At 49.9% G+C, this 12,431-nt stretch overlaps 1 protein-coding gene across 2 annotated transcripts in view; it reads right to left on the bottom strand.

Moving 5' to 3' along the window:
• ADPGK (ADP dependent glucokinase) overlaps positions 1-7,127 on the bottom strand; it is a 137,247-nt gene extending 130,120 nt beyond the window's left edge. Inside the window, exon 1 of one of the 2 annotated variants that reach the window (XM_086959250.1) lies at positions 6,273-7,127. In XM_086959250.1, the coding sequence (XP_086815376.1) occupies positions 6,273-6,484 (212 nt within the window). In that variant the 5' untranslated portion in view covers positions 6,485-7,127. The remainder of the gene's footprint in view (positions 1-6,272) is intronic. The other variant, XM_086959249.1, reaches the window with a different exon arrangement.
• Between the last annotated feature and the right edge of the window lie 5,304 nt (positions 7,128-12,431).

Raw genomic sequence — 12,431 nt, forward strand, 5'->3', positions numbered from 1 at the left:
TTTGGAGTCTGTAGCCCTTCCGGCGCTGGACTCAGCGCAGGCGGAACACCTTGAGCGCAGCATTCACGTGGAGGAGGTGATATCCGCGATAGCCAGGCTCAAACACGGGAAAGCTCCGGGCCCGGACGCTACACGTCCCTGTTTTATAAAATCTTTTGCCCGGTTGTAGCCCCTATTAATTTCCCTGACCTAGGGGTAAGATTCAATTGTGTGTACAGGGAACCCTTGTTTGAAGCAAGTGTAGCCCCTATTCTCACCCGCCTATTTAACTCCTTTTCCGAGCCAGGAGCCATTCCACCGGACCTGTTAAGAGCAACGGTCTCAGTGATCCCGAAACCTGGGAAAGACCAGGCCCTCTGCGGCTCATACAGGCCTATCTCACTCCTGAATGTCGACCTTAAATTATACACAGGGATTCTAGCATCCAGATTGGCCTTGCATCTGCCGGGCCTGGTTGAGGCTGATCAAGCTGGCTTTGTGCCTGGCAGACAAACCGTCGATAACACTAAGAGAGTAGCACACATTTTGGAGAAAGCGTCGCGGATCCCGGGTGAAAGAATGCTGCTAGCGGTAGATGCCGAGAAGGCATTCGATCGAGTTCACTGGCCTTATCTCGAGCAGGTGCTCCGGAAACTGGGCATTGGAGACAAATTCTGTTCGATGGTCTTCAATTGCTATAAATCCCCTTCAGCGACGGTGAGAGTTAATGGGTGCAGCTCCCGTAGCTTTGCGATCGAAAGGGGTACTAGGCAGGGATGCCTGCTTTCCCCACTCCTCTTTGCTCTCTATATGGAGCCATTTGCCCAGAGAATTCGCCAAAACCCGGACGCGATTGGGATCAAGATGGGGCAGTATGTCCACACGGTCAGCCTTTATGCGGACGACGTCCTGTTGACCTTGGACGATCCTAGACGGGCCCTCCCCGCTTGTATTCAGGAATTAGACGCTTTTTCGAAAGTGGCTGGTTTTAAAATGAACATGGGCAAGTCGGTGGCTCTGGATGTGTCCCTGGCCACGGACACCAGACGAGATCTGCAGCGGCTTTTCCCCATGCAGTGGTCATCCTCCCTGGTGCCGTTCCTGGGAATTCTACTAGCACCAACGTTGCCAGCGATGGTAACGGCCAACTATGCCTCTCTTAGCAGGAAAATCAGGGAAGAGCTGGGCCGCTGGAGTAAGAGCTTGCTGTCCTGGCTCGGCAGGATTGCAGCGATCAAGATGACGGTCCTGCCCCAGATTCTGTACCTCTTTCGAGCCTTGCCGCTTCAGCCTCCGGTGGGCTGGATTAGACAGACACAAGCCGACATTGCACGCTTCGTCTGGCAAGGCCGTAAGCCGAGGATGAAGAGGGTTCTTTCCACGTTGGCCCCGGAGGCGGGGGGCCTTGGTATCCGGGACCTCCGGAAATACTTCCAGGCAGCGCAGCTGCGCTACCTAGTGGAGTGGAGCAGGTGGGAATCCGACAAGCACTGGCTCTTTCAGGACCAGGCGGTGGCGGGGGGCACCCTCCAGGAAGTTCCATTCTTGCGTCTGATTCATCGCCCCCCCAACCTCTATGCTTCCTTCGTCACTCGGGTCCCCTTGAGGGTGTGGGATACAGTCAATGAAGCTCGTGAACTCACCACTTTCCCTTCGCCCTTCACGCCGATAGCGGATAACCCTGATTTCTCCCCTGGGATGGAACCAGGCGCTTTCTCCCACTGGAGGGCAGCGGGCTGCCGAGCGCTCTTCCAGATATATGGACCGGAGGGAGTGGTCCCTTTTCAGCAATTGAAACAGGAGTTCCAACTGCCTGAAACGGACAGATTGCGATATATGCAGGTTAGGCACTGGGCGCTTTAATCTCAGGTGCGGGGCAATGCTGATCGCCAGATAACGCCATACGAGCGGTGGTTAGTGACCCTCGCCTCTGATGCTAAGCTAATTACCGATCTTTACAAATTAATGCAGCCCCCTCCGTTTCATTTCTATAACCCGGGCAGGGAACGCTGGCACAGGGAATTGGGAAGGACACTTAGTCATAAAGAATGGGATCGAATTGCACACCTGGCGAGACACTCTGCGTATCATACAGGTCTCACAGAAACACTCACCAAGGTGTCCACGTATTGGTATTACACCCCGGAGAGGCTACACGAAATGAATAGGCATATTGAGAAGGAGTGCTGGAGGGGTTGTGGTCGGGTGGGGACCCGTACACATATACTTTGGGACTGTCCCTTCTTAGAGGCTTACTGGAAGGAGGTTCTCGACGAGATTGATGTTCATTTTGAAATTGAATTGCCACGCTTCCCGGCGTATGTATTGCTGGGCCTCCCGAATGGCCTGATGTACCCGCTGAAGTCCCGCAGGGGCAGGCAAATTGCGATAGCGCTGGGTTCAGCGATTCAGAACATCTTGATTCACTGGCGTACCACCAGGGTCCCCTCCATCACAGGCTGGTTGCGCAGGCTATGGCATGTGCTGGGTATGGAGAAACTATCACTTATGGTGGCGGGGGACGTGGACCAATTTGATGAGTTATGGCAACCCTTTCATGCGCTTTTAACTACGGAGTTTAGGGAACTCACCTGCCCGAGGTACCTCAGACTTCTGAGACTAACGCCACCGGTGATTTCACCTGACTGAGGGGACACATGATATGGGCTCACGGGGTGGGGGGCGTGGCGGGAGGGTAGGATGCCTTATAGCTGAGTACTGGACGGGGGGAGGTGGGGGGGTGTTGGGGAGAGTTGGGGAGTTTGGAGGGAGGGGTTCTGGGGGTTGGTTTCTTGCATTTTTTGCCTTTCATTTTCAGATCTGCTTGATGGTGTCGACTGTATTCAGCCCTTATCATTTTACCATTTGATCTTTCTTTTGCAGCAGCCTTGTCCACCATCGCACTCCTAGATTTATGCTCAGCTCTTTTCACCTGAATGTATGTAACCCTAACCCTCATGCTCCCCTACCTCCTATGTTTTTTTTTGCCTTAATAAAAATGCTTTAAACCTAAAAAAATAAGGGGTGGTGCTTCTGAGAGGAAATCCTTACAGCCTGTTATTGAGTAAAAGAATAAGGGGTGGTGCTTCTGAGAGGAAATCCTTACAGCCTGTTATTGAGTAAAAGATTAAGGGGTGGCGCTTCTGAGAGGAAATCCTTACAGCCTGTTATTGAGAAAAAGAATCAGGCCAGGTAGGGCATGGGAGTAGAGAGACAGAGAAAGGGCAAGAGAGAGAAAGAAAGTGAGTAAGTGGTTAGAACTCATGATAGTAAGAGGGAATACTGTGCTTAGGGGAGCAGCAGGCTTACACCTTCGCCCTCAGACCTAAACCAATCCATTTACCTGAAGGCTCACAAGTAGAAGAGAGTTGACGACATTTGAGGTGGGGCTAAATAATGCATTTCCATTCATTTCCGAAGGTGTCAGAGCTTGAAAGATGCTACGCAAACAAATGATGGACGGAATGCTGAATAAATCATACATTCACCCCCGGTCAAGATATCTGGGTTAAATCCGTTCTTTGCTCACCATGCCACCGCAGTTTAGACCCACCCAAATGTAAAGCAGTTTTGACCTTGTGCCTCATGGGAACAGCCCAAACCAAACTGCCGAGCCAGGTCCTCCCTGGACCCGGAAACAAGCATCCTTGGATCGGTTTCTGGGTAGTACCCTTCAACAGCCAGGCAAGCTTGAATCCAATGGCACAGTGAGCAAGGTGCCCAAGTCTGGGCATACCCATCCCACGTAGGGTGAAAAGTGCTACGCAAACAAAGCTTGAAAGAGGGCATAAGTGTCACAGTTTGGGGAGGAAAGCTCCACCAGATGCTGAATGTCTTGCCTCTCCCACTCAATTAGCCAAGGGACGTCTGAATAGGCTTCCAAATTCACCCTAAGTTAACTAGATAGGTGGTATGGCTCCTATGCAAGTGGTCTGACTATGGCCGTGCCTAATGAGGACTTGGGTGAGTGCTTGGGACTTTTAACATGCAGGCGAAAAAAGGAGGGTACCGATCCCGGCTCATTTTTCTACAGGATTTCAGTGGCCTGTGCAAGAGTTTATAAGAACATGCTCTCTGTAAGGTCAGGATGGAGATCGATGGTCACCCCCTGCCCCCCATTACCCCCTCACCTGGGAAATGATGCAGGAGCCTTTAGTCTGTAAGATAATTTGAGAGTTCGAGGAGGGCGTGAAAAGCCTAGCTATGGATCACTTTTCATCTATGCACTCAGGACCTGGAACCACATCCCCTATCGCTCAGGACTGACTGAACGCTGCTCCAATTTAGAAGGATTTGAAGACTTACCTATTTAAAGAACATTAGGTCACAATGCACTAACCATCCACAATCCAGCTACCTCTCCTATCACTTGTTGACTATGCTTGGTTTTGACCCATTACAGCACTCTTCTGCCTTTTGTCAATGTTTACACAACAGAAAAACCATATTTGGATTACTTACTCAATCTAGGCCTGCGCATCATCTCTTCAAAACGGTGAAGGTGCGCCTTTGAGAAGAGGCTGGCAGGTAAATGCAATATCTGGAATAAACACTGGGACTGGTACAGTGCAGGAGTAGTATACTGGGTTTATGAGACTCTCCTATGCCCTGCTCATTAAAAACGCTGCAGTTGCTGCCCTTGGCTGAAGCGGGCACTGGAGTATATCAAAAGGTAAAGAGTAGTGTGGAGTTGGATAACTGAATCCAGCGCTGATCTTGCTGGTACAGGACAGGGAGTGCAAATGTGCTATTTGCATCTGTGACGACGGAACAGTAAGGAAGGGGACAGTTCCTCTGCATCCTGAAAGTTCCGTTGGTTGAGTTGGGAGTACAGAAAACGTACAAATGAGGAATCGACGGACTAAAAGTGTCTCATGAGAAGTTTTAGATCATGTCGAATTATTTAGTGATGGACCTATTCATTAAATGAATGATTAGGGAGGGAGACCTGCGGGACGTCAGGAATCACCGAAACCTTTTATGTCTCAGAGGAGATCAGTCATGTCGGGAAAAACCATATGCTTCGGGACAATGGAAGAAGTGAAACTGGGCTTAGAAGCTTCCTTTAGTTCCACAACTTCTGAGATCAGACTACAGCAACCTAGTTTAGAAAAATATGCTATCAAATGTCCTTTAACCTCAACTATCCTTTCTGACAAAATTATGGAAGCATTCAGAGTTGGGCAAAATGTATACATAAGCGGTGCTGTATGGACTGAACGATCACATATTGATATGGGACTGATCCTTGGCAAGACAATGATTCCGTGGTCCTGGGATACTGAGGCTGATCATTATAGTGGTGTCATAATCTACTAGACATTACATCAGACCTCCTTCCATGCTATCCAGTCACTTAGTCTCCGACCTGAAATTAAGACAGATGCAAAAAATAAACACTTTTAACACAAACCTTTGACGCTCTCTAAGCATTATGGGTAGCAAGAAAAAGTACAGACTAACTATTAAAAACTAGATCACTCTCTCTACCCTGCCTGTGGGAAAGCAATCTTGCATGAAACACTACAAGACCTTGGCATATAAGCAGTGTGGGTAAATCGGCTTATTAATAAAGATGATGGATGAAAAACAAAAGGGGATTTAAAAACATCCTGAAAATGAATTTCACTTCCAATATTGGTGCATATAACACAATCTGAACACACAACCTCGTGAATATTTTTTGTAACTGAACTTCCTCTTGTTATCTAATAACGAAACAGTTCTTATATAACAAACACTGCTTGTGTATGTATGGAGAATGTTCCTCTAACTACTCCAACACTCATTTTGGTCTGTTTGCTCTATATATGCAGGTCACGGGTAACAAATCCAGACTGGTTGCCCCAGCCACACACTTATGTTTACAGCTTATTTGTGTTATAATTGTCGTTAAATGCCCTGTTATCTGTAGCTCTAATAACAAAGGTGAGGGCATTTAATAACTAGTACGGCCCAAGGTAAAATGACTCCAATGCTATAAGAACATTCCACATACTGTGGCAAGACGTAAATTAAACAACGTGCTAATCATTCCTAGCCCGGAATAAAGGTCAAACAAAAAACGATATCGTTTCGGATGCAATTTCTGGAGAGGTTCCAATCAAGGGCAAATTGAATGTTTACCATTCACCGTGAGCTCTTCACCTCAAGGGAGTGAAGTGCGAGGACGCAGGGGTACCTGAAAAAGGCTCAAAGATCAGGTCTCTAAAAAAAAAGGCTACCGTTTAATCTCAGATGATGGATACTATGTGCCTGCTTGGAAAACTAGTACAAAGTATCTGGCTACTCACCCGACAGCCACTTTGCTCCACTGCTTGGTTGGAGCAACAATGACAGCCTCCCAAGCCGACGCGAGGCTGTACTCCACGGAGGCCGTGCCCCGAAGATCCCGGAGAGAGTCAGACAGGTAGTTCAAGGCCGAGCTCGGTAAGTCTGCGTCAAAATGATAGAAGTAGCCCACTGCCAACGCCATCACTGCCACGCAGGTCGCCTTCGTCCACATGTCTTTGGACACTAAAGTAAGCCCGACAAGGGCATATGGGCTTGGAGTAGAGATGCAGGGTGAATATTCTGACGGGTGGAGACGAAGTGACTGGGGAAAGCTTCAGTGACTAGTATGGAAGCAAGGGGCTGGAAATAAAGAGATAGAACTCGAGAGGAAAAAGGGCTCAATGATTTTTAAAGCTAACAATGAGGGAGAGGTGGTTAAGCCCAGGACTGACAAGACCGGATGGGGCGAGAGATAGGAAGGGACGAGTAGTATCGAGACGAGCGAAGTAGTCAACTGGGGGTCAGGAAACACGTTGAGAGTGATGGGTTCCGGAGAGGTGATCGAAAGGGTAGAGTGGGAAATGAATGAGGATGGAAAGGTAACAGGAGGAAAACTAACGATGGTGCGGGATGCGCTAGAGGGAATAATATGGATAAGAGGACAGCATCAAAGGAAGAAGCTGATCAGAATGAGACCGGAGAGGCTGAGTGAGCTGGCCCGCAGGAATTTCGTCGACCCCGGGCTCTGGGTAGCACCGGAGTGAATGAATACATTGACAGCAAGACACATTTCGACCAATCAGCAGGAAGAACGAGTTTCAAAGGAGGACGGGCGGCGCCTCAGAACGAGGCTAAAGACAGATTCAGGAAGAAGTGAAGTTTCGTACGCGTCCAAATGTAATGATTGGGAGAATAGAATCCTTGCATGAGGCTTGAAACGCAGAAGCGTATTCCTCTTGCTCATGCTAACATGGCGGCCATCTTTGGATGGAATTGTTAAACATCTCTTTCTTTCCGTTCGTTGCAAAGGGTCTCGTAGAGAAATTGAAAGGGATTGTTTCTATTTTGTTGCAACCTTGTACAAAAATTAACATTCACCCTGAATGTACAGCTAATTTAAAGTCAAATGTGAGCGTTATTTTGACATCACACCAAGTTTGTATTCTAATAATTGTGTATGTTTCCATTCTTATAATTGTATGGTGAGTAACAAAGAACTTTTTAAGTCTGGCATTTGGGTGAGTCCTTTTATATCGTGTCTTAGAGCAGTAAAGAGTAGAGCGTAACTTCTAACTGAACAAACCCATTCGGCGTGCCTAGCAACGACGTACATTACGTGAAAGGCACTTCAAACGGCCCTCTGAACAGGTCTTCTGACTACCGCCTGTGTTGCTTTATGGTTGCTATCTCCTTCCGTTTTGTTTTTCTGGCGTGTTAGGTCTGTCAAGTGTGAGCGCACCCAGTGCAGTCTAAGAGCATCCGATTGTGACCGAGGAACTCGACTCTGAGTAGTGCTGATATTGTGGGAAAAAATAATACACTTGGAATCCATTAATTGGCTGTTAATGTGAGGCAGAGAAAAGAGGAGAAGAAGTGGTCTCACGGCAAGACTCCTGTATAGCGCTCCAATACCTTCGGGTCGAGTTCGCACCATATAAATCTGTAAAAAAAAAATTTTAAAAAAGAGGGGAGAGGATGTGACCTTAGGGACAAAGCTGCCGACTTTAGAGCTTGGGAATTCAAAATTTGCAAACATACGTGACAAGAATTTTCAATTCTATTAAGGGCAAGGAGGCGAGGATTATGCTTTTCTCATTTCTTTATAATGAAATGCTCAGCAGCCAATATGGTTGTTGAGTTCCAGCTTATGCAAGCCTGTGATGTAACAGGCGTGCAGCGTAAGTCCCACGTGACCCTTCTAAATAAAGAGGGGCTCCGCACGTACGTTCGCCAGTTGGCGACAGTGCGCAGAGCCAGAACCATCATCCAGTGTCCGAGTGATTCTTCATAAACTGGCCGCGTGTCAGGCCTAGGCCATCCCAGGTGCCCCACGAGAGTAGGTCCCCAGCTCAAACACCCAGGTATCACCTACTCCTCAACGACACAACAACTGGCGACGAGGGTGGTCGTGCCCTCACCGTGTGTGTGTGGCGTGCAAACAGTGGATCGGGGCGGCTGCGAGCCTTCAGCCCCGGCTCGTGGTGCTTGTGCCCCTATGCCCCACACACGGCGCACGATAGAGTGAAGAACTCGGTCTCCCGCTGGTGCACAAGGTGAGCTGCCGTGAGCCCCTGCGCCCTGCTCATGCGCCTGTCGGCCTACGGCCCTCTTACCGCGTGTGCCGCTGCAGCTGCCCAGGGACGAACTCCAGCCCTGCCGTCCACCCGACCATCCCAGCGCCTCCACCCGTGGTCCCGTGCAGCGCCGCACACGAGCAGGCTGCCGGTGCGTGAATCGCGCTGCCAGGGAGAAGCGGCGCCGCGGTGCGACAAGGCCCCGACCACGCCCCTCGCTAACGCGCAGGCTGGGTGAGGCCTGCCGAACCTCACGCGTTGCGCGGGCGTGGCACCACGTGCTGGAGGACACAGCCGGAAACGGCAAGGGAAGTGCAGGCACGCATTAGCGCTCCAGTCCAGGCAAGAAGAGGGAACCACAGGCCTGTGGGCACAGTTGGGCAGAAGACGGAGAGGCCTGCCCTAAGGACTGCACACACAAGCAGTGACTGCTGCCACTCACCAGCACCAAACAAGCACTGGCCACAGCCAACTCGTCACACCGGGAGTAGCGGTCAAGAGAGCCTAATAAACATCACCTGGTACACCGCGCTCTGTGCCCCAACACCAGAGTCATGGCCACGATACCCCCCATTGAGCCCTTCGTGGTGGAAGGCTTGCAGTCGTCGCTAGCCCCTAAATGGAAGGACTGGGTAGACCGATTGTTAATCTTCTTCGAGGCTACCAAGGTTCATAAAGAACAAAAGAGAGCCATGGTGCTCCACTTAGGAGGCAAGGACGTCCACAATATTGCCAAGACTCTACTTGAGGCCACGCCAAAGACTCATCACTCACTCATAAACGCCCTGAATGCCTACTTTGAGCCAATGGCTAATCAGGATTATGAGAGGTTTATCTTCAGGCAAGCCAGGCAACTGCCGGAGGAGTTGCTGGACACGTATCACGCTAGGCTGAAACACTTGGCATCGACATGTGGGTTCGCGGACGCTACCGAGGAGATAAGGGGACAAATAATCCAGGGCTGTGCCTCCGCCAAGCTAAGGGAACGAATCCTGGAGGAGTCTGGAAAGCCCTTAGCCGATATCCTGACTCTGGGTGGCACTAAAGAACTGTCCAAGGCCCGAGCAGCCCACATGGAGGCAGCCCTCCAAGCGCTGGTAAAAGCCGAACCGGTCAACAAGATTCAGGTAAAATCACCGACGAAGTGGAACAAGAAGGCCCCTGGGAACACCGCGGGAGCAACAGGAAAGTCCTGTGGATACTGTGGAGGCCCACCACATCAAGCATCGGAATGCCAAGCCCGAGGGAAGCGGTGTTCAGGATGTGGTCGATTTAATCATTTCGAAAAAGTATGTCGATCAAAGAAATTCCGCAAGCCACGGCAAGTGGTGAATACCTTACCAGAGGGTGACCCAAGCCAGAGCGACATGGACGACGACGAAGAAGAGGAGAGGACGGTGCATAAAGTGCACATGATTGGCACAGCCACTCGACGCACCAGAAAGCTCCCCCAGTGTAGCATCAGAGTAGCAGAGAAAGAGCTCATGGCTGTGGTCGACACAGGAGCGACCATCAACCTTATGAGTGCCGCCCTCCATCAGACAATGGATCCGCCGCCAACCCTGAGTCAGTCTCCCATCACCTTATTTGCATACGGCCAGGACACCCCTCTCAAGATCAGAGGAAAATTCAAGACCGTGATCAACCATGGAGACAGGACTGTCACAGCCAACATTTTTGTGTCGGAGGATGGGCAGGGCATGCTACTTGGATGCAGGGCCGCGGAAGACCTTGAAGTCGTCACATTCGCATTCGGAGTTCACCAAGAATTGGTACAGTTGCTCATAGCTGACTTTTCGGACATCTTCAAGGGCATTGGAAAATTTACAGGCCGTAAAATACACCTCCACATTGACCATGCTGTTCAGCCGGTAGCTCTGAGACATCGCCGCATTGCTTTCCACCTTAGACCCCTTGTGGAAGAAGAACTTAAGAAGCTAGAGGCGGCAGGCATAATAGAGAAGGTGACGGGGTGTCACCCATTGTAGTCACCCGAAAGCCGAAACAACCGGGAGCGGTCCGGATTTGTGTAGACATGCGTCTTCCCAACGCTGCCATCAAAAGGGAGCGCCACATCACGCCCACAATTGATGACCTAATCGGAGAGATGGCAGGAGCGTGCTGGTTTTCGAAGCTAGACCTGCTATCCGGATACCACCAATTGGTGCTCGACGATGAGTCACGGAATATAACAACATTCTCGACCCACGTGGGACTTCGGAGGTACACCCGACTCAGTTTCGGTGTGTCCAGCGCAGCGGAGGTCTTCCAGAATGTGATCCAAGAACTGATTACTGATATACCTGGTGTAATCAATGTCAGTGACGATATCATGTTACACGCTCGCACCATACCAGAGCACAACCAGCGGCTGGCACAGGTATTCCGAAAGTTGAGGGAAGCTGGTCTCACCCTACACAGGGAAAAATGTGAATTCCTGAAGCAGAAGTTACAATTCTTTGGGTACACATTCTCCGCCGAGGGGGTTAACCCCGATCCCGAGAAAGTAAAGGACGTCAAAGAAGCTGCTCCTCCCACCACCGTCACAGAAGTCCGCAGCTTCCTGGGAATGGTTAATTATTGCGGGAGATTTATCCGAGACCTTGCTAATCTCACACTCCCGTTGAGAGAGCTCATGAAAGACTCCACGCCCTGGAAATGTGGGCCGGAGCAAGAAAAGGCGTTTAATGACATCAAGGCAGCCCTCTCAGACACCACCACCTTGGCATTCTTTGACCCCCGGAAACTAACCCTCGTGGCAGTTGATGCTGGTCCAGCCGGACTAGGTGCCGTCCTGATGCAAAAACAGCGGAATGAGGAAGACTGGGCCCCGGTTGCATTTGCCAGCCATTCACTCACAGACACTGAACAACGCTATTCCCAGATTGAAAAAGAGGCAATAGCAATACACTGGGGGTGTCGGCACTTTCATCTACATCTGTACGGAAAGCCATTCACCGTAGCCACGGATCACAAACCATTGGTCGCCCTTTTCTCGGGGACCTCGACGAAACCCCCACCTCGAATTGAAAAATGGATGCTACAGCTCCAGTACTACAACTGCCGGGTGGAGTACCAACCAGGATCGAGAAATCCGGCGGATTACCTCTCACGACATCCGAGGGCAGCCACTCAGGCGGAAATGGAGGATGCCGCGGATACGGAAGCCTATGTCAGGTGTCAACATCGCGGAGGCTACTCAGAAGGATGACTGCCTACAATGGGCGCGGAAAGCCCTTCAAAGTGGAAATTGGCACCGGGCCAAGGAAGATTCTTATCCGCACTTTTAATCCTGATAAGGGTACCACAATTGGTTCTAATAAAGTATTTCTTTCTCTTGGCACCCCTAATCAGTTTTAACACACGTCCTTACTGCACTAATTTTCGTCGCACGCACATCAGATCCACGAGGTGTTCCTCCACACACAGTATCACTTATGTATGTTACTCGTACATATTTACGTATTATGTTGTACGTCTTGTAACGTGGAATGTATTATTTTTTTCCCCTCCCTGATGCTCCGCCCTGTATGTGGCTACACCAGGGCGTCTGTAGCAGGCCCTATGATGAAGCATGTCACATACTTCGGTATGTGAGTGAGAGCAGTTTTTTCTAATTTGGGAATTTCCCTCACTTATGTTGGTGAACTCTATATACCCATTTGTATGTGATTATAGTCCATTTAGGGGTTTCGGGGTATTGGAGTATAAACGATTTGGCCCTCTCCCCTTTTGCGTGTTCAATAGTTTAAGAGCGGCAGCTTAGCCGCAGGGGTTTATAATTACATTTTCCTTCTTGTATTGGCAAGTTCGTGGCACACATCACTTCATTTGACCTCCCTGGCCTCCACTTATCTTAAACCTTCCTTTCTTTTGTCCTTTCAT

This window comes from Lissotriton vulgaris, chromosome 2_2 (genome assembly GCF_964263255.1).
Source record: "Lissotriton vulgaris chromosome 2_2, aLisVul1.2, whole genome shotgun sequence".
NCBI lineage: Eukaryota > Metazoa > Chordata > Amphibia > Caudata > Salamandridae > Lissotriton > Lissotriton vulgaris.